Raw genomic sequence first — 22,397 nt, forward strand, 5'->3', positions numbered from 1 at the left:
ACTTACGATGGCGATGTTTCTCCCTACGATCCCCTCGATCTTGAGGTGGAGTAACGGGAGTCGATGGCCGTGAAGACGTCGATGGCGGGCGGTCACCGGACGGTGGTCGGTGCTGGTGCGACTTCAATGGTGCTGGTTCCGATGACATCAATGCGATGGACGGCGTCTGGGTGTGAGCACGGAAGAGGAGTCCCATCTTCTCCATTCTGGCTTTGCGACCTTTTGGTGTCCTGACTTGCACCAAATGTGCCCTCAGGACATCATGCTCACTGCCTAAACACATTATACAGACTCCATGAGGGTCTGTGATAGACATGGTGCGAATACAGTCCGGGCACCGACGAAAGCCCGACGCCATGGCCATAGAAAAAAAATCGAGCCGCGGTACGGTCGACGGCCAGTAGGCCGCGAGGGCCAAACTAGACGGTAATCGACAAAAGACGGTCAAAAACTTACCGGAGTACCGCAGCCTGAGAAAAGTTGAGGAGGGACCCCTGTGGGGCAATTTAAATTTAATTAACTCTGTGAGGAAAATTCCTGTCAGGAATCTCTTCAGAGCTCCTAAACTGCGAGGCTACTGCTGCGCGGAAAAAAGAAGACTGAAGGGGGACCCCTGCTGGCTGCAGGGTTGGTGCCATGCTGGGCATGCCCAGTAGGGGCCAGTCAAAGTTCTGGAAACTTTGACAAAAGTGTTCCGTGATTGGGCTCTATCCTGTGATGTCACCCATATGTGAGGACTACCCATCCTGCTTGTCCTGTGAGAAATCAAGTTACAGCAAAGATTCCTCAGTACCGATATATCAAACTAGGTCTTCCTAGTACATATCCTTCTTAGCTCAGTTTAACATGAGCCATTTTCAGGTAATTGTGCAAGGAATATAGTGTTGGGTCTGACTACCATATAAGCCCCTGTCCCTCACCCTGGTACCTATGCTACAAGTACAATGTCATGGCTGCCTGAACCACACAGCTCCCAGTGAAGATGATTGTGTGTCTTATTCTTGCTCATATCTCACCTTTATACTCTGGTGTGAATTCCTTCATCTCCGGTGGGAGGGACTCATAGAAGCGCTGCTCTCTGGAAATGAGGGGCTTGCAGACTGTGTGGATATCATAGAGCATCATGCTACTGTGACCGCCCACCTGATGGATAAAAGGTTCCAGCAGGACTCCTCGGCCTGCGGCTTGACTTGTGTTCTTACCATACTTCCCCACTTCCATGGTTTGACAAACACACATTGCGCTGGGGGCTCGTCACTCATGCAGTGCATGGGGGAAAGTACATGGGCCAGAGTCAGATTGGCTGCTGGAACTCAGTTCTTCACAATTGGGCAAAGTCAATACACTGCTTCCAGCAAGCTGCTTCGGTCCTGCAAGAAAACATAAAATAATCTGAAATAAGAGTCTCTGCTGCAGCTAGAACAAAAAGTGACCATAAAGCAGAGTTGCTTACCTGTTTAGGTGTCCTCAGAGGACAGCAGGATGGCAGCCCTCACGTATGAGTAACATCATCCGATGAAGTCTGACATGGACTGTGCCTTGCTGAGGATGCTCACGCATGCTATAATGCCACACGTCCATGCGGTGTCCCTTCAGTCTTGTCTTTTAGCATTGAAAAACAAAGAAATCAACACCAAGAAGAAGTGGGCAAGTTTCATGAGGATTGCCATTCTGCTGTCCTCTGAAACCATCTGTTACAGGTAAGCAACTCTGCTTTCTCCAAGCACAAGCAGGATGGCAATCCTCACACATGGGGCATCTCTAGCGACAGGCGGTCCCCAGTGAAAAGAGGGGAAATAATAAGTGCCAACAGGCGCAATCATATTTTTGTTGGCAAGAAGCCTTTTTTCCCCATTTTATACTTAATGTATAAGGGGACAGCCTAGAACAAAAACAGGCACAAGGAAGGAAAGGAATCAGGTTCTACACCTTAAAAAATTCTGCAGGACAGAGCCAAATCTACTGTAGTGTCGGCCATCCCTGTCTAAACAGTAACGAAATGTGAATGAATGGAGAGAAGTCGACATCACAGCCTTGCAGATCTCCTCTATAAGTATAACGGAGTGTGAGCTCTTGGCTGTGGCATGGTTGACGCAGCCTGGCAGGCAAATCCACCAGACCCACACCAACAGCAGGTGGATGCGCTTTAACTGGAACATGGTCAGGGCTTTCCCAATACCAACCCTGCAGTTGAGCTCTTGGGTTCCAGGGACCAACAGGGTCCCGTAGGGAGAGGTCAAGCAGGATCTGATAGCAGGCCAAGGTCAGGGCAGGCAGTGACAAGTGGTTGTGAAGTTTAAGTCAAGGAAGGCAGATATCAAGCAGTGTCAGGGCAGGCAGAGATCAAGCAGGAAAGGCCAAATCCAAAACAGATATCAGAATTGGAAGTCAGTCAGAAAACAGCACAAGGAGACAAGAGTCAGGACAGAGAGGACAAGAAGCTGGGCACGAAACATGGAGCTGGGCTGGAAGAAGGCAAGATACAAGGCAGGTCACATGGAGCAACATGCAGGAAGACCTGTTGCTAAGGCAAAGATCCAAGAATCCAGATGGTGTTTAAATGGCTCAGAGGGCCTGACATCATCAGGAAATGTCAAATGATGTTTCCCACCACAGGGCCTTTATAAGGAGAACTGGGGTGCACTCACGTGCCCATAAGGAGCATAGAGGCAAAGATGGTGGTGAAGAAGCTGCAAAGATGCGTGACAGCAGCTGGGTGAGAGTGGCCGGTCACAGGACCAACCTGCAGCTGGTCAAATGTTTCAATGGGAACTGATCTCAGGTGAACCACCGATGTTGCCATGGCTTAGAAAGAGCAAGCTTTGACATGGCCCACCAGATTCAGCCCTGTATCAACATAATAGAAGAGATGCAATTAGATATAGTCCATTCGGCAATGGCAATCCCCGGTCTGTGTCAAAAGAAAATAATTTGGGTGGACTTTCTATGAGTTTCAAACCACTCCAAGTAGAAAGCCAAGGCTTTTTTTGCAGTCCAACTGAGCAATGCTTGTTCACCTTGGAGGACATGTGACCTGGAAGAAACTTAAGATGGGTGTATAAGACCACCCTATCATGATAAAATTTGGTATAAGGTGGATAAGTTATTAGAGCCTGGAGCTGTATGCCGAAGTGACTACCACCAAAAACATGACATGCCAGGTCAGGTACTTTAGGTCACAGGAGTGCAGTGGCTCAAAGGGAGTTTTCATCAGTTGGGACAGAACTACACTGAGGTCCCAAGACACAGCAGGAGATCCAGCATAAATCAGACAACTAAAGGTTGCACAGAGGTGGGCTTACCTTCTAGATGATGTAGGTGCCAAGTGCCAAATACAAAGTTGGTCTTGAGATCAAACTTAGACAAATGTAGAAAGTAATCAAGCAGTTTGTGTGTGGAGCACGAGAAAGGATTTAGGGTTTTTTGGGGTTTTTTTTGCTCACACCATATAGCAAACATCTTCCATTTAAATCCATAGGATTTTCTAGTGGAATCCTTTCATGAAGCTAATAGAACCTGAGAGAGCCATCATCAGATAACTCAAGGAGTTGCAAAGTCAAACTCTCAATATCCGAGCGGTGAGAAATAGGGATGCATAACCTGCCCTGATCCGGACTGAAGCCCACAATCTGATCAGTTCCCTGAGAGACACCTACCGGAGGAGCAGGAATCAGATCTGTTTCTGCCAAAAGGGATGTATGAGAATCATGGACCTTCTGAACTTCAGAATTTGCTACTAATGGAAAAGGAGGATATACATATAGCATTCCCTACCTCAATCCAGGACAAAAGTGCCAGAGGCTACTTTGCCACATGCCCTCTAACTGGAATAGAAGTGTGGAACCTTCCTGTTCTAAGGGGCCGCAAACAGATCTAACACTGCTGTGCCCCAGTGGAGGAAAATCTGTTTCATTACCTCATCCCATCCGCAGAGACCACTTGTGGGGTTCCAAGGACTAACAGTTTGTCTGCCACAACATTCTCCACACCCACATTGTACAGCCTCCTGGGACAGGACATACCATTTTTGAAGGGGGTTAATAAATATGTGGATAAAGGCGATCCAGTATATGTAGTCTATTTGGATTTTCAGAAGGCGTTTGACAAAGTCCCTCATGAGAGGCTTCTAAGAAAACTAAAAGGTTATGGGATAGGAGGTGATGTCCTTTCGTAGATTACAAACTAGTTAAAAGAAAGGAAACAGAGTAGGATTAAATGGTCAATTTTCTCAGTGGAAAAGGGTAAATAGTGGAGTGCCTCAGGGATCTGTACTTGGACCGGTGCTTTTCAATATATTTATAAATTATCTGGAAAGGAATATTTGACAAGTGAGAATCAAATCTGCAGAGGATACAAAATTATTCAGAGTAGTTACATCACAAGGGAATTGTGATAAATTACAGGACCACCTTGCGAGACTGGAAGACTGGGCATCCAAATGGTAGATGAAATATAAATGTGGATAAGTGCAAGGTGATGCATATAGGGAAAAATAACCCACGCTATAGTTACACAATGTTAGGTTCCAAATTAGGAGCTACCACCCAGGAAAAAGATCTAGGCGTCATAGTGGAAATACATTGAAATTGTCGGCTCAGTGTGCTGCAGCAGTCAAAAAAAGCAAACAATGTTGCGAATTATTAGGAAAGGAATGGTGAATAAAACGGAAAATGTAATAATGCCTCTGTATCGCTCCATGGTGAGACTGCATCTTGAGTACTCTGTACAATTTTGGTCGCCGCATCTCAAAAAAGATATAGTTGCATTGGAGAAGGTACAGAGAAGGGTGACCAAAATGATAAAGGGGATGGAATAGCTCCCCTATGAGGAAAGGCTAAGGAGGTTAGGGCTATTCAGCTTGGAGAAGAGACAGCTGAAGGGGGATAGAACAGAGATCTGTAAAATCATGAGAGGGCTAAAATGGGTAAATGTGAATCGGTTATTTACTCTTTCGGATAGCAGAAGAGTTAGGGGGCACTCCATGAAGTTAGCAATTAAGCTCTGGAATTTGTTGCCAGAGGATGTGGTTAGTGCAGTTAGTGTAGCTGGGTTTAAAAAAGGTTTGGATAAGTTCTTGGAGGAGAAATCCATTAACTGCTATTAATCAAGTTGACTTAGGGAATAGCCACTGCTATTACTGGCATTAGCAGCATAGGATCTACTTAGTGTTTGGGTACGTGCCAGGTAATTGTAACTTGGATTGGCCACTGTTGGAAATAGGATGCTGGACTTGATGGACCCTTGTGTGACCCAGTATGGCAATTTATGTTCTTTGCTTGTAGTACATCGCAACTTGATTGTCCTTTGGACAAAGATACCTTTCTTTGATAAATGACCTCTGAAAACCTTTAATAGCACTGGATCACCCAGAGCACTAGGAAATTATTAAAATAAATAAATAAAAAAATTCCTAAGCAGACCATAGGCCCTGGGTGCACAGTCCCACTACATGAGCTCCCCAGCCCAGGTTGGAAGCATCCGTCATGAGGAAAATTTGGATCTGATAAATTTGGAAGGAGATTTCTGTGATCAAATTGGAGTCATATCGCCACCAGGCCAAGCAGTGCTGGAGTGGCTGTGTGACATGGATGCAGTCTTGGGTAGCTTGCAGCCACAGAGACCTTAAGGTCCACTGGGCTCTCTTCCCATGGAGATGTGCCATAGGAGTGACATGGATGGTTGATGCCGTGAGACCCAAACAGCCTCAGATTGTCCCATGCTGATGTCTGGGATTCATTTGTATCTTTTCCTACTGTGGACATCAAAACGGTAGCCATTTGTTGCAGAAAGAAGGCTTTTGCATGAATTGTGTCTAGCAGAACTCTGATAAACTCCAATTGAAGTGACAGGCTCAGATGGGACTTGGGTAGTTGATATCAAACCCCAACACCAATATGGTCATACACATTGATTCCTTTGTTCTTTTTCGAGATACGCTCTTGACCAGCAAATCGTCAAGACAGGAATACATGTGCACCTCCAGTTTGCATAAGTGCACTGTCACCATGACTAGGCATTTTGTGAAGACATGTGGGACAGACACTAGCACAAAAGGCAAAATATGATACTGAAGGCACCGGTTTCCCACTACAAATCTAAGATATTTCCAGTGATCAGGGAAGATACCTTATGCGAGTGTAAACATTGCCAGTCCCTTTTGACAAAAAAAAAAAAAAATAGGATTAAGGTATCTAGGGGAAACCATCTTGAACTTTTCTCTTTTGATGAATTTGTTCAAGGTCCTTACATCTAGGATGGGACGGAGTCCCCCTGTTTTCTTTGAAATTCAGGAAATACTTGAAGTAAAATCCTCTTTGCCTTGGTGGAAAAGACTTGACTGCATTGGCCAGTAAGAGAGAGGAGAGCTCCTTTTGAAGCAGTCCCTCATGCAGCAAGTGATCCCAACCGAAGACTGTGGGCAGATTTGGCGGGAGACCCAATAGATTTAATCTGTACCTGCTCCTGATGATGCAGAGGACTCATATGTCCAAAGTTAAGCCAGGCCACCGGCTTATGTAAAAGCTACAGAGAGGGGTGCTTGTCTACAGTTCCTAAAGGACTTCATGGCTGGGATTGCTACAGACTTTCCTAGGGGGGCTCCATGAACTGGAGGATGTCCAGCATTTTAATTCAAGCTTCATCGCCATCTATAAAAAAAAAAAAAAATGGAATGGCCTCAGCCATTTTCCTGACAAAGCCTGTGACGGAGAGGTCCTTAGGAAGAGACTTCCTACTCTCTGTTGTAGGAGAGGGGTCAGAGGGAAGCCCCGTCAACAACACATCTTCAGAGGCATCTGTGGAGTTATAACCATACCCCCAAGAGTATTTGGAGTCCAACTCTCCCTAGTCCACCGGTGGCAAGTACTCTCTTGGTGCTCAACCTCCATCAAGGTCTCAAGGACTGGTGCACTTGGCTGTTTGGGCCTGGACGTTGAAGAATATTGTTGGTTCAGGGAAACGAGAAGCCAGAGATTAAACAATGAGGTGGCAGTCACCAACCCCAAACCCTCTTCTGTCATTGGCATCAGATACAACACCTGTAAAGAATCAAGCAGAAGCTCGTGAATCAATGGTGCTTGCCTTGGTGCCCTCGATGCCCCCCTCACAGAGGTCCTGCAGCGCCTTCTCCAAGGCCTGGTGGAGCTTTCTATTCAACTCCTTCTCAAAGATAGTTGATGCTACCACTGACTGGGAGGCAGGGGGAGTGACCACTCCTCTCCTCATAACCAACAGATGGGTCAGTGGTGGACAACTGGACAAGTAAGCTGTTGCAACTCCCTGGCCTGCTTAAAAGGATGAAATCTCCTCGCCACAGAACTACTTGGAGAGGTTCTCAGCATGCGCCCGAGCATTCCTGCTCCAAGCACTGGGCACAGATGGAGATCAATGCTGCTACTTATTCAGTTTCCCCTTCATGCTCAGCACGGGATCTCCTTGATACCTGTGACAAAGAGGCAGAAACTGATGCTTTCTTCGATTGGGAAGAGTCAAAGGCCTACCTCTGGATTCCCTTTCAGCCAGCGGCACTGAAGGAACCAATGGTCCCCCTGATGTTCAATGATGCTCCCTCCACCAATGCAGCTCAGAGCTCATTCGATGTCAATGCTGAAGATACAGATGTCAGTGGATCGGTATTCCAATGCCCAAAATGCTTTTCCATGAGTTCCATTCGGGACCAGCAGCCTTTCTGGGTCATGATTGCCTATCTGTGACACCCCTAGACACTATGTGATACCCCCAGGCACAGGATGTATCTATCATGGGGGTACAAGATAGACATAGTCCTTGTATACATAGTGCATTGCAGAAACATGCTAGACATGATTGGCCAACATAAAAGGAAAGCAAAGTCAGATTAAATGGTGGCAGTGCCTTGAAGGCTGGTGAGCACCAAATGTGCACTGCCACAGAACAGAGTACAAAGAAGAATGAAAACAGAGAAACAACCAAAACAAAAACAAACTCATTTGGGTAACAAGGAAAAAAACCACTGCATCCCACAACAAACAATCCTGCCAATCTGGAAAAATCCAAAAGGCCCATAAAAAGGGGCGCGAGGCACCAAAACCACATCTGGAGAGCTCCGCAGAAAAACAGACTGAAGGGACCCTGTGTGGACGTATGGCATTATAGCATGTGTGGGCATGCTTGGTGAGGCATAGTCAAAGTACTAGAAATTTTGACATAAGTTTTTTGTGCCAGGCTCTACTGGATAACATCTCCCGTGTGTAAGGACTGCTATTCAGCTTACTCTCTGAGAACGGTATTCTGTTTTATTTCCACCCACATTTACTCATTCATTCTTTCACAACCATTGTTAATTTAGACTTCTTCTTCTATAACACAGTCAAACTCTGACCCATTCTATCCTCCCACCCTTCAAAACAGGATTCTAGGCCTAAATCTCTTGCCCCCTCCTTGGCCCACCTTACTCTTCTGGATCCCACTTAGTATGCAGTGACGAGAATAAAAATATCTTCTCTTACAGATCAGGATTTTAGATTTATTACTAGCCTTTCCAAATTCAAGAACAAGGAAAGATATAAATTCAAATACTATTGCTAAGTCCCTGCCCCAAAGGGCTTAAAATCTAAGGGGCCAATGCAATACAGTGCACTCAGCCGAGCGCACTGTTAACCTGCAGTCAGACGCGTGAAGAATAGGCGCTAATCAATCCCCTAATGCAATAAGGGGATTAGCGCATATTCAACTCGCGTCTAATGCGGAGTGAATCTAATAGCGCTCATCACATGCAAATGCATGTGAATGAGGCTATTAGGCATTCACTCCCGATGCAAAAATAATAAAAAATAAATACTGTCATCTATTAACGCCTGCCTGGAACAGGCGTTAATAGCTGAGCACATAAAAGTACAGAAAAGCAGAAAAATGCTTTTCTGTACTGCCTCCTACTTAATATCATTGTGATACTAAGTAGGATGAAAAACTAAAGAAACAAAAATAGTTAAAAAAAAAAAAAATACAGTCGGGTTCAGGAAACGGACGCCCGACTGAAACATTCGCTTCCTGAACCCTTGGCATCTGCTTCCTTACCGGCGGACAGCCATCACGAAAACAGACACCGATAAACCCGGCGCCGATTTTCGTGACTGCCTTCCGCCGGTAAGGAAAACAGACGCCAGGTCTATTGGCATTGGTTTTCGTGATGGCCGTCCGTCCCTTGGGAGCGCGTTAAGAAAGCAGGCGCTGACGGTTCAGCGCCCGCTTTGTACGCAAATTTATTGCATCGGCCCATAAGTTTGTACCTGAGGCAATACAGGATGAAGTGACTTGCCCAAAGTCACAAGGAGTATCAAAGGGAGAAGCAGAATTTGAACCACGGCCCCCCAACCTGCTGCTCTAACCACTAAACTATATCTCTACTGTTTCTACCTTTCCCTTCAATCTGAAAGTTTGGAGGGCAATTTGCATACTCTCCATGGAACTTGTACATCTGCAAGTTGATTTTCTAAAGGAAATTTTGTGCGGAGTTTCTCTTTCCATAGCAGGCTGGTGCCGCATAGACTCTTTACATTGTGTATTTTGTAGTGCAAGTTGGCATGGTAAAAAATGCACAGGGATCACTGTGTGTACTTTACCAGATCTACCCCTTTTCTCTGTGGTGAAAAATACATGTGCTGTGGACAGCATATGTGGATTTTTTTCCCTGTATAAGACGGTGGGGGCGTTTTTCAATCTTCAAAATCCCTTTGAAGATTGCCTTATTAACTTCATGCATCTGCTATCTTACAAAGCCCTGCACTCTATTGGTCCTCTCTACAATTCAGGCCTCATTTCAATTTCCTGCACAGGACTCTCCCCTCATTTCCTCGTATCTAAAGCTGTTTTTCCAACTGTTTCCTTTATCTGTAATTTACTCCCCTTTTTTCTAAAAATAGATAGCAAAGATTCACTTATCACAGATTGGCTAAAACTTTACAGATTTACTTATGACCAAGGCAGATTCAGCTCAAACAGTTTGATGTTTTGATGCATCATCAATCTACTGTTCTCAGTACTTCAGATTCCTGATCATCTTCTATAGAATGCTGGGGGATCAGGGAGACCACATCAGAAAGAAGCGACTTCTCAGACCTAGCTCTCTGCTTCTGTTTATCTTTATCCAGTGATAGGAACCTTCAGAATGCCCTTTAATTACCACAATGGCTCGAGTGCTTCTCTGACATTTGCTAGGTAGAAACTTCACTAATGCAAAGGAACACCAGATTTTCAAGCTGAAGTTAATGGAACTAAATTAAAGGTGGATATCTAAGAGCTAATGCGATAAATGGAATCTTTTTTAACAGGCCATCTGACATGATAGTATGTACACACCCACTGTATATTTCAAGCCTCAACATCTTAGCCAAACCAAAGCCCATCCTGACAAGCGTAGCTACTGCCTGCCTGATTGGGGAAGTACCAGTAATTTTTTTTGTTGTTGTTTTAACCATGTTAGTTTACATCAAATTTGCCTCTCCCTTACTTTTAGTATTTTTGATGTACTAATATCTGGCCAGAAAAAGGTTTTTGAAGTATCTTCCTATTGCACCATGAACTGCCATCTTTCTTTGTTGCATAAGGCAGAATATAAATGAATAAATATCTAAGAGTATTAGACAATAATGACATGTACTGTCACTACATTCTATATTTGTAGAATCACCATTAATAGCATATATTCATGGCCTTAAAAGAGATCATGTGGTTAAAGCGGCATTTCCAAGTAACACTGATGATAACCCTGATGTTTTGCAGATTGCACATTTTCCGTGCTACTGCTGTGACATGTGACCCATGACAATTAGCAGAGCAAGTTTGGGAACATCCTGGGACCCACTTACAGATAAAGTGTAAATATTACACAAGATTGTGATTTGGTTAATGTTATTAATGTGATCCAGTGTAACCACCCTCAACTGTATATTGGTAGGACAAAAATGATCCATTAGGGTATGCTTGCATGAACATGCAGTTGTCTGACTTGTAAGGAACATCCCCCAAGGTAAAACACTGTATGTTGCATCATCACTGTTTTGAAGATCTAGGGTGGAGCACTACTGAATCAGTGATATGACCAAAATGGGGGCAATACAATATCTCTACTAAATTATAGAGAACAAATGGATCTTTATGTTGGATATGATACAAACAAATGGTATGAATAAGACCACTGATTGCTTCACTTTGATATAATATTTTGTGGACATTTTTTGATTGGTCTGTTTCTCCTTTTTCTAATTACTGGTCGTCTTTCAACCATGTGGTACTTTTAAATGGAGTCTTAATTGTAACATGATCCTTGTTTACAGGAGTACATGTTAGTCTGAACTGGGAAGCAAACTGACTCAAATGTATATGCCCCTGAAGAAGCCAGTGAAACACAGCCACTGTCAGGCCTTTTTGGAAGTTGGTACCATGCCATGAGAGAAGAATGTGTTTTGAGCAAACATAAGTGCTACTGTTATATTGATACTTTTATGAGTGACAAGACAAGAATTCTTTAAAGTGACATTTTTGATAATCAATTTTTATGTGCAAAAAATTCAAAAAAATATATTCTGATCCAACACTGATAGAGACAATGAATAAATCTGTGAGCTATTTCACAAATCCAATGATACCTAAGTGCCAATGTATGACAGGTTCTCTAGTGCCATGTTAATCTGGAGTAGCAAAAAAATGACAAGGATCGGCTGGCACCTTAGTACTGAGTATGACTCTATATTAACGGTTTTGTATTAGTTACTGTTTTATTTACCACCAACACCAGGTTTTGTTTTTGATCCCTGGGGTATTATAGTACATCTGCAAAATGCTCACTCATTGATTTAAGATCATACCCTTTAATAAATGCAATGAAAGAAGCCTCACGATTTTTGGAAAGATGAACATTTTGTTGATGTTCTTAAAGGGTTTTTTGGATTTTTTTTAAACTCCCCCCCTGTGATTGATAATACAATTTTTCAGGATTTGGCATAGTTGAGGGATAAAAGGATTCTCTTCTCTGTATTGTGCATCACAAGACTTGCTCTTTCTTTAAAATAATTGAAATTGATCTTTAAGATTCCCAAAGAACATTTTTATACATATTTGCAAGCTAGGCATTATATGCAAGGGTTGAAGCAACAAAATCCTATTTTATTTGATTTAGAGAATGTGTTTATTACTATAGCAAAAATAAAATTGCTTGCTGGTGTTACATCTAGAAAAACCCAATTTGGATACATTAAGTAAGCTGGCCCCAAGCTGGAAACAAAGAGATGGGTCAGAAGTGCAATTTAAGATACTACAGAAGATGTACTTTGCTACATCCAGGGTTTTCCAAATGGGTCTTGAAGATTCAGGTATTTATGTGAAATGTAAAATCAAGGGAACTGACAATTTTCTTCTTTGTTTTAAACTATGACGTCTGGAATGACATCTTGGTAACACTAGAATCTGTAATAAATCTAAGACCACCATTTCATGGTGAGGTGCCGTTATTAGAACTACTACTTGGTTTGAATCATTTGGCATTTGAAAATTTGCTCGAACTACAGTTTTGTTGGCCAAACTCTGTATTCAGAAATTTTGGATCAATGATATGGCATCAACAAATGGACAGGATGCAGGTGGAGAGGCTGAATACAGTATTTATGCACAGGACACCTGCTAAAAAATATACCAAGAAACCTCATGATATTATGCCTGCAAGCTAAGTCAAGCTTGTCATATGATGTCTTGGAACTAATCTAATATTTTCTTTGAAACATGGTGTGAAATGATTTATATTTATTTATTTTCACTATTGGTAGCCTGGACAATCCACAGTTCTCATCAGGAAACAAGAATACATTCAATTTATGGGCATAACAGATAAAACATCATATGGCTGTAATGTCTTTTATTAGTTATGTCAGCTGTAAATATACAAAACTGATGCTGTATATGTAAGTTATGCAATATTGTTAATTACGCATACTTTTTGCCATTTGTGGTATTTGCAGGGTTTTTTTTTTTATACCGCTTATATCAGAAATATTGTGCTAAGCAGCGAACAAAGCAACATACATAAAACAAAACCTAAAAGAAATAAAATAAACAATGTGCAAAAATAAACAGAAAATAAAACTTCAAGAGAAGGCAACTTTAAAAGAAGTGAGTTTTCAGGCATTTTCTAAATAGCATGTAATACATGATATGCCAAATACACAAAAGCAACTCATTCCAAAAATGAATACTTGTGTGTGGCATCCTCGAAATAAAGTTAAAAAAAGAACGAACAAACATGTCTAAGACAAAAGTTCTCCCTCCTACAACCCTTTTATATAGTCTCCAATGGGCATAGTTTGATTTATCCAAATCTAATTTTAGACCTCTCACCCTCCCACACTTGATTCAACCTGTGCTATTATAAATTTTAATTTCTATCACTAACCCTAAATCCCTTCATCTGCAAAAGCCACCAGCTTAAACTGCTGGGTTCTAAGAAGTACAGAAGTATGCGGCTATTTTCCCTATGCCCCTTACTCCTTTTGAAAAAGATTCCAAAAAGTAAGAAAAGCAATGGTAAGAAAAATCCTGTTAAAAAGTGTCATTTACTAGGCCTGATATTATTGGAATATTGTAAAGGGCAGTAATAGACTTCAAAAACCACCTGTTAAAACCATAGTTCCTTAAGGCCTCAAACAGAAAAGAGCAATTTACTCTATCAAAGGCTTTTTTTGGACATTAAAGATCATTAGGTGAGACTAATTCACATATTTAAAACCGTCTGTCTGCCCTTTACAGATGATATCACTTGTTCATGTGCTATTAAATATAGCAGTACTTTAAAAGATGATTTGCTATAATTTTATATCAAAATTTAGCAGGAAAACGGGTTCTGTACATTTCTGGAAAAGCAAGTTTGCTTAAAGTAAACGGTGTTTCCGTAGATAGCAGGATGGATTAGCCATGCTGTCTGGGAGCGCCTCGCGACTGGTCAGTAGGTGGAGTTTTCTCAAGTTAGTACAGAGTTCTGAACTCTGTACGGCTGCGTGGTGAGCTTCCCGCGCAATTGCCTTGTTACCTCAGTCTCTTGTAGCCAAGCGAGATGTACGAGAAAAATGTTTTGGTAGAATCTGTAGACTGTCTAGGGAGGTAGGATGGGATCGCATGGCTAATTCATCCTATCTACGGAAACACCGTTTACGGTAAGCAAACTTGCTTTTTCCCGTCGATAGCAGGGCTGAATTAGCCATGCTGTCTGGGAGTCCCAAGCTCCTGGGTTGTCTCCATTATAAATAAGTTTTTTAAGTTAAGGACACTACCCTTCAATAAAAGGTAGACAGTCTTACTCATCATGTAGGGTTGACAAAACTGCCAAACCCAGAGCTGCATCGGAAGATGCTTGCTGTCCGATACAGTAGTGAGATATGGAGGTATGAAGAGAAGACCAGGTTGCCACTTTGCAGATGTCTAGCAGCGGAACCCTTTTCAAATGTGCAACAGATGCTGCTGTTGCGCGTATCTGGTGTGCTTTCGGTTTGTTGCTCAAAACCAGAGAACATTTATTGTAGCAGAATTCAATGCAATGAGATAACCAACCAGCAATGGTTCTTTTGGAGACAGGCTGGTTTAGATTATTAGGGTTAAAGGAGAGGAACAATTGAGATGGTCTTCCTTGAGATTGAGTTCTTTGTTTGTAGTAAGCTAATGCTCTTAAAGAGTGCAGAAGCTTGTCTCGGTCATTAAGATGAGGTTTAGGTTTAAAGACTGGCAATGTAATAGACTGGTTTATGTGGAAAGCAGATACTACTTTAGGAAGAAAAGTAGGATGAGGCCGAAGAGTGACCTTATGGTAAAATTCTAAATAAGGAAAAATAGTGAACCAAGGCTTGTAGCTCACTTACTCTCCGTGCTAATGTGACGGCCACTAGAAATACCGTTTTCCAGGTTAGGTATTTGATTTGGCATGAATCTAATGGCTCGAAAGGAGGCAGCATTAGTTGTTCCAGGACTACATTGAGATTCCAGGACTACATTGAGATTCTATGGTATAGGTGGTTTTGACACCGGTGGCCTTAGACGTAGCATGCCCCTCATGAATCTGGAGATCAACGGATGGTTGGAAATGGGAAGTCCATTATGAGAGTGGTGGAAAGCTGCAATAGCGCTAACATGCACACGAACTGAAGCCAGCAAGGTAGAGTGTATGAAGATACTCTAGGAGTTGTGTGGCTGTTGATGAAAAAGGGTCTAGCCTTCTTGGCTTGCACCATTCTGTGTAACAATGCCACTTTCCTGCATAGTTATGTCCAGTTGAAGGTTTCCTGGATGCAATTAGAATGTCTTCAAGTGGAGCTGGCAGACCCAGATGGTTTAGTAACTGCCTTTCACCCTCCAAGCTGTCAGGCAGAGGGATTGATGCACTGGATGAAGGCGGGGTACCCCCCTTCCTGAGTCAATAGATGTGGATGGTTCTCCAGTGGAATTGGTGGGCGAATGGATAGTCACATAAGTAACGGATACCAGGGCTGTCTTGGCCATGCCGGAACTATGAGGATCATATCCGCTATGTCTCGGATACATTTTTTAATCGTCCTGGTTATTAGCAGAATGGGAGGGTAGGCAAATAGTAAGCCCTCTGTCCATGGAATGAGGAAGGCATCTGGAGCGTGACGCAGTTTGCTCGGGTAAATGGAGCAAAATATTTGTGTTTGATGGTTATGCTCTGTGGCAAAGAGATCTTTCATCGGGTTGCCCCAGTGTTGAAAGATTCTGGTTGCAACTTCCCGATTTAAAGTCCATTCATGTGGATGAAAAATCTTGCTGAGGCAATCCGCCGAGACGTTGTCTAAGCCTGGAAGGTAAGTGGCTTGCATCGAAACTTCGTTTGCTATTGCCCATGTCAGTATTCTAAGTGTTTCTCGACAAAGCATCCATGAACCTGACCCTCCTTCCTTGTTTATGTAAAACATGGCAACTTTGTTATCTGTGTATACCATGAGATGTTTACCCCGAACTTGAGGGGAGAAGGTTTGAAGTGCCTTCCAAATGGCTCGAAGTTCCAGAAGGTTGATCTGGTTTGTGCTCTCCTGTGTAGACCAGAGGCCTTGAGTCTAGTTCACTCAGATGAGCTCTCCAGCCCCTTCTGGATGCATCTGTCGTGAGGGTGAGTTGATGGGGAGGTAACCAGAAGGGTGCTTCCGAGGTCAAGTTGTCTATGTTTTTCCACCAACAGAAGCAGAACCAGGAACCAGAACCAGAATCCAAAACCAGAACCAAGTTGTATCTTGGTTGAGAGGGCCTGAAAATATTGAGACTATTGATTCTTTAGTCCCCACTGTAGGCGGCGCATATGTAGTCTCGTCTAGGGAACTACATGGATAGCTGCCGCCATATGACCCAGTAGCTGGAGGATTTGACGTGCAGATGTATGTGATCGGTTGCACAGACGTCGAGCTAGAGAGGATAGAGTTTGAATCCTGTCCTGTGGGAGGTATGCTCTCTGTTGTGTTGTATCAATGAGCGCTCCAATGAACTGTAGCGTTTGGGTCAGTTGCAGGTTGGACTTTTCGTAATTGATTATGAAGCCCAATGTCTGCAGACAGTTGATTGTTTGGTACGTGTCAGTTCGTAGAGTAGCCTGATCCTAGGCTACTAAAAGCCAGTCGTCCAGATAGGGAAAAATCTGGATTGACAGTTGTCTGAGGTGAACCACTACCACCGCTAAACACTTTGTGAACACTCTTGGGGCTGAAGACAGGCCAAAGGGTAGAACCTTGCATTGATAGTGATTGGTCTGAGCTTGAAAGCAAAGGTATTGCCAGGAAGAAGGGTGCATGGGGATATGGGAAGTACGCATCTTTCAAGTCTATGGAACACAGCCAGTCGTTGGCTTGTAGTAGGGAAAGAATAGTCTTGAGAGACGTCATCTTGAATTTTTCTTTTTGGAATGAGAAAATAATGGGAGTAGAACACCTGATTTTCCTGTGTCCTTGTAATTCTTTGAATGGATTTCTGGCTTTGTAGATTCTGTAACTGTTCTTGAAGGTGCAGTGAATGGGTTGATGTATTTCGGGGGAAGGGAATATGAGGGAGATCCGGAAGTGTTACAAAATTTATTCAGTAGCCCTCTCTTATGATGTTCAGCACCCAAGCATCCGAAGTAATCGCCTCCCAAATGGCATAAAATAGTTGAAGGCGACCTCCTATGTAAAGGTGGTGGAGGTGGCTCAGGATAGCTCAAAAAGAGGAAGTCTGTTTTTGAGGAGGTGCTGGTGTTTGTTTTTGTGGCCTTTGTTGACGAGGTCGTCCACGGGACTGATGGGCCTGAGGTTGATATCTTTGGTGGGAATAATTCTGTGATTGAATTGGGTAGGACTTCTTCCTGAAGGAAGGGTAAAATTTCCTGGATGAGATATGGGGGTCCGTTGGAGATGTGAGTGATAGTACAGCGGTACTCTGTTCTTTAAAGAAGAGTAACGGTTTCCCCAAACTTCTCACCAAAAAGATTGTCACCCAGGCATGGTATGTCCACTAACTTATCGTGAACGTCCTCTCTAATTGCACTTGCTCTCAACCACGCCATCCATCTGACCACTATAGCTGTAGCCGAGGACCTTGCGGAAGACTCAAAAGACTCAGACAGACCGAAGTAGATGGTGAAGCCCTTCTTCCATGTCTGTAAAAGGTTGTGGTAGAGTATTTTCAGAGGTTAAACAAAGTACGTAATTCTCTGAAGACATTCAAATAAATACTGGATTATGTAAAATTGATGATGTTTAATTTTTGTTGCCAACATGGAGGAAAGGTATACCTTACGGCCAAAGTCATCCATAGACTTATGGTCTTTTCCTGGTGGTGAACTGGAATGAAGCTTTGACCTTTTTGCCTTTGAGAGTGCAGATTCCACTACTATTGAATTATGTGGCAGCTGTGTGGAATCGCAAATTGTGGAATTACGCATACGGTACTTGAAGTCCTTTTTCCTTGATGAGGCCGCAGTGGTGAAGGGTTTGTCCCAAATTTTACGAAGAACTGTATCCAGCACTGTATGTGGTGGTAAAGCTGTTGGTTCTGGAGGCATTTCAAATATTTTCAGTATCCCTAACACCTCTGACCTAGGATCAGGGATCTTTCCTGTCTCGAAATTTAAGAGAGCCCACTTTCTAGATGAACTTTGCATAGGACAAGTCTTCGGGAGGGGAATAAGGTTCCGGGAGTCCTTCTGGAGGGTCAGATGGGAACCCTGTAGATGAACCAGGCGACATTGTCCATGGTGAGTCTGGAATGTCTGGTTGATCTGGGATTGGAGATGGTGCCGACGGCTGAGACGGAAGGAGCGGAGTTGGCGATGCAAGTGGCGAAGGCGCAAGTGGAAGCTGAGGGTGTGCCGTGTTCAGCCCTTGGAAGAAAGTATTTAATGCCTGCGAAATCTGTAACATCGCTTTAGATGCGAGAGCTTGTGGTCCTGGAAACGGACCCATTCCTGAAGGCACTGCTGATATGAGCTCGTCTTGAGGAGGCAGGCCTGAGTTATGGAGAAGCTGAGGGGATTGTGGTCTACTAAGAAAAGATCCATCAGAATCAGAACCCTTGCTAGATGTGGCAGTGTCATGGATAGAGACTAGTTTCACCTATTGGTCAGAATCTGTCACACAAGGTTTTGTAGATATTACATGCTTAGTTTTTTGTGACTTTAAGATGTTCCTGACTTAGTAGAGTAGACTGCATCAAGACTGGTGTCAAGTGCGTCGGAATTCGAAGTTGAATCGATAGTGTCACATGTTTTGAGACATGCTGCTTCGATGCGTCGTGTGGTATCGGTGCTGCACGCTTATATGCACCTTTGTGCGCCGATCCGTACACCGATGCGTTGTGCGTGCAGCTGTGCACCGAAGCCTCGGGTGCCACTTGTGTGCCAGTGAGTTGTGCGCCGGGCTATGTGCCGACGCGCCAATGCGCGCATCCCAGCTCCAACACACGCACGTTCCTACTACTTCGGCTGATTTGATTTTCTATGAGGCGACTTCTTCGGTGTCAATGAGCGGGATCGAGTGGGTTCAGTGAACTGAAATTCACGCGGCTCATGAGGGGATTTCTGTGAAAGAGAAGTTGCGGCCTCAACTCCCTTCACTGGCCCTGGTGGATTGACAGACCTGGCCGAGGTACCCTCTAGCGAAGCAGACCTTTTAGACAGAGTTTTCTTCGGTCTCTTCGACGGTCCCGGCGAAGATTGTGTGGACGATATCTTTAGGTACACAATTTTTTTCTGCGCGCTTCCTTTGGGCCCTGGGGGACATCCGACCACAGTCCCGGCATGAGACTTGGTGTGTTCCGGTCCCAGGCATATATAGCAGTATTATGTCATCTGTAATGGACATAATTTTCCGCATTGGCAGTAACTTAAATCCGGATGGCTTAGGAGCCATCACTACCCAGAAAAAAATGAAAAAAAATAACAAATTGAGAAAAAAATCTCTTCAGAAACGAGGAGGAGAAAAAAACCCTGTGTGCAGACTGCTCGCGGAAAAAAGAGACTGAGGTAACAAGGCAATCGCGCAGGAAGTTCACCGTGCAGCCCTACAGAGTTCAAAACACTGTACTATCTGAAAAAACTCCACCTACTGACCGGTCGCAAGGCGCTCCCAGACAGCATGACAAAGTCATGACCAAGTTTATTTGCCCCATAAGCGATCTCTTACTACTCTATTATATTCTAAAGCAGCGATTCTCAACCGGTGTGTCGTGACACACCAATGTGTCGCAGCTCCCCGGTGTCCCACAGCCCAGTTATACTTCCCTTTACCTTCTTCCTGCCCCCGTGGGCCAATCGGAAGCCTCCTCCCTTCTTCCTGCCCCCACGGGCCAATCGGAAGCCTCCTCCCTTCTTCCTGCCCCCACGGGCCAATCGGAAGCCTCCTCCCTTCTTCCTGCCAGTGGGAGGAGGAAACCTCCGATTGGCCGGAAGGAAGAAGGGGGGCATCTCATAGCCTGGGGGTGGGGTGGTTTGAGAGGGGCTGGGAGAGTGGCAGTGGTCCAGGCCCTTGGCAGCGAAGAAGCCCAACACTGTGGCCACCAACGGGCTGGAAGTGCTGAAATTAAACACAGTGGCGAGCCACAAAGAAGAGAGAGGCCAGCCGCTGGCAGGGAACCTCGATAGAGTAGGGATTCCCCAAAGTGGCAGTGAGTCGCAAGCACGAAGAGGTCGGTTGCTCTGGGGATATCCCCCCCCGATGCAAGAGTGAGCGCGGCAGAGCCACAATTAAAGTAAAAGTGGCACTCAGCCATGCTGATTACAGATGGGGCAATTGGAGCTCCCAGCGGCCGTAAAAGCAGGCAGATGGGGGGCCACGGGAGCCTAGGGAATCCAGACAGTCAGAAGAAAGGCTTGAGTGCTGTGGCATATTTTTCTAAAATAAATGTTTGCTGCTTCAGTGTGGCTAAGAAGCCAGTGGCAGCACTGGGAAATCTGCCACTCGCAAAATTAAAAGGGAACACAAGCATTGGAGAAATTACTTACATAATAATTTCGTTTTCCTTAGTATAGACAGATGGACTCAGACCAGTGGGTTATGTACTCCTCTGCTAACAGATGGGAGACTGAGTCAGATTTCAAGCTGACGTCATCCTGGGTACATATACCCCTGCACTGACCTCACTTCCTCAGTATCCTCCTTGAAAAGCCATTGTGGATATATACTTTGCATAACTCTGTTATACTTATTAAACTTGATTAACTGATTCAACTGATTTGAAAAACTGGAGACCACCAATGCACTCAACTAAGTCAACGCCGACACCAGCCATCTGAAGGTGTCTTTAACTGAGGGTAGGCAACGGCTTACCCGTATTTGTTTAGGCCTCTAGGTTCGCTTTCTCAGGTCCTTCTTCTCTGGGGGCAGCTGTGGGCAGGATGCTGGAGTCCATCTGTCTACACTAAGGAAAACGAAATTATCAGGTAATTTCTCCATTTCCTAGCGTGTAGCCAGATGAACTCAGACCAGTGGGATGTACAAAAGCTACTCCCGGTCAGGGAGGATGGCTGCCCGTGGCCCCACTTAGTACTGCCTTTGCAAAGGCTGCATCTTCTCGGGCCTGAACCTGGAGAAGGTGTGTAGGGAGGACCACGTTGCCCGCCCGACAGATGTCTGTGGGCGATAGCAGCTTGGTTTCTGCCCAAGATACTGCTTGGGCTCTAGTAGAATGAGCCTTAACCTGTAGTGGTAATGGCTTCCCTGCCTCTATGTAGGCTGCTTTGATCACTTCCTTGATCCAGCGGGCTATGGTTGCCCTTGAGGCTGCTTCTCCTTGTTTCTTCCTGCTGTGGAGGACGAACAGGTGATCAGTTTTGTGCATCGGTTCTGATCTTACCAGGTATCGTACCAGGATTCTACCGACATTTAGGTGGTGAAGAAGGTGTGAGGCTTCAGAGTCCTTATGTTCATCAGGAGATGGTTTGTTACAGATGAAATTTGGAAACCATTTTTGGTAGGAAGGAGGGAATGGTGCACAGCTATATGGTTCCCAGAGTGAATCTAAGGAAGGGTTCCCGGCAGGATAGTGCCTGTAGTTCAGAGATACGCCGAGCTGAACATATTGCCACCAGGAATACCGTCTTCAATGTTAAGAGGCGTAGTGACAGACCGCATGTTGGTCTGAAAGAAGCCCCCACTAGGAAGTCTAATACCAGATTGAGGTTTCACTGGGGCACCGGCCATCTCGGGGTGGCCAAAGTTGCTTGACCCCTTTTAGAAAACGGGTCAAATCCGGATGAGCTGCTAGACGGATACCATTCACTTCGGCTTTGAAGCAGGAGTGGGCGGCTACCTGGACCTTGAGTGAGTTGAGAGACAGTCCCTTCATCATACCGTCCTGTAGAAACTCCAGGATCATGGGGATTCTGGCTGACCGCAGGAGAGTCCCGCAGTCCTTGCACCAGGCTTTGAATATTCTCCAGATCCGTATGTATGTCAGGGATGTGGAGAACTGCGTGCTCGTAGAAGGGGTGTCAATCATGGGTTTCGAGCAACCGCGCTTCTTCAGGCAAGTCCTCTCAAGGGCAAAACCATAAGAGAGAATCGAGATGGATCTTCATGAAGGATTGGCCCTGCTGGAGAAGGTCCCTGTGTGGAAGTAGGCACAGAGGGCTCCCGGCAAAGATTCTTTGCATGGCTGCGTACCATGGGCGTCTTGGCCAATCCGGGGCTACTAGTAGGACTAGTCCCCTGTGGTGTTCTATCTTGTGGATGACCTTGCCCAGTAGTGGCCATGGGGGGGAAGGCATACAGTAAGACTTCCACTGGCCAGGTCTGGACGAGGGTGTCGATCCCTTGGGAGTGTGGCTCTCGTCTGCGGCTGAAGAATCCGGGAACTTGGGCACTGACGTAGGTGGCCAGTAGATCCATGGCTGGTAGGCCCCAGCGATT

General features: G+C 44.6%; 1 protein-coding gene across 2 annotated transcripts in view; it reads right to left on the bottom strand.

Annotated features, from left to right (window-relative positions):
• Positions 1-22,397, bottom strand: part of IP6K1 (inositol hexakisphosphate kinase 1) — a 124,127-nt gene that overhangs the window by 83,936 nt on the left and 17,794 nt on the right. For both annotated transcript variants that reach the window (XM_029599667.1, XM_029599669.1), the window contains exon 2: positions 1,017-1,370. In XM_029599667.1, coding sequence (XP_029455527.1) covers positions 1,017-1,239 — 223 coding nt within the window. In that variant the 5' untranslated portion in view covers positions 1,240-1,370. The remainder of the gene's footprint in view (positions 1-1,016; positions 1,371-22,397) is intronic.

This window comes from Rhinatrema bivittatum, chromosome 4 (genome assembly GCF_901001135.1).
Source record: "Rhinatrema bivittatum chromosome 4, aRhiBiv1.1, whole genome shotgun sequence".
Lineage (NCBI taxonomy): Eukaryota > Metazoa > Chordata > Amphibia > Gymnophiona > Rhinatrematidae > Rhinatrema > Rhinatrema bivittatum.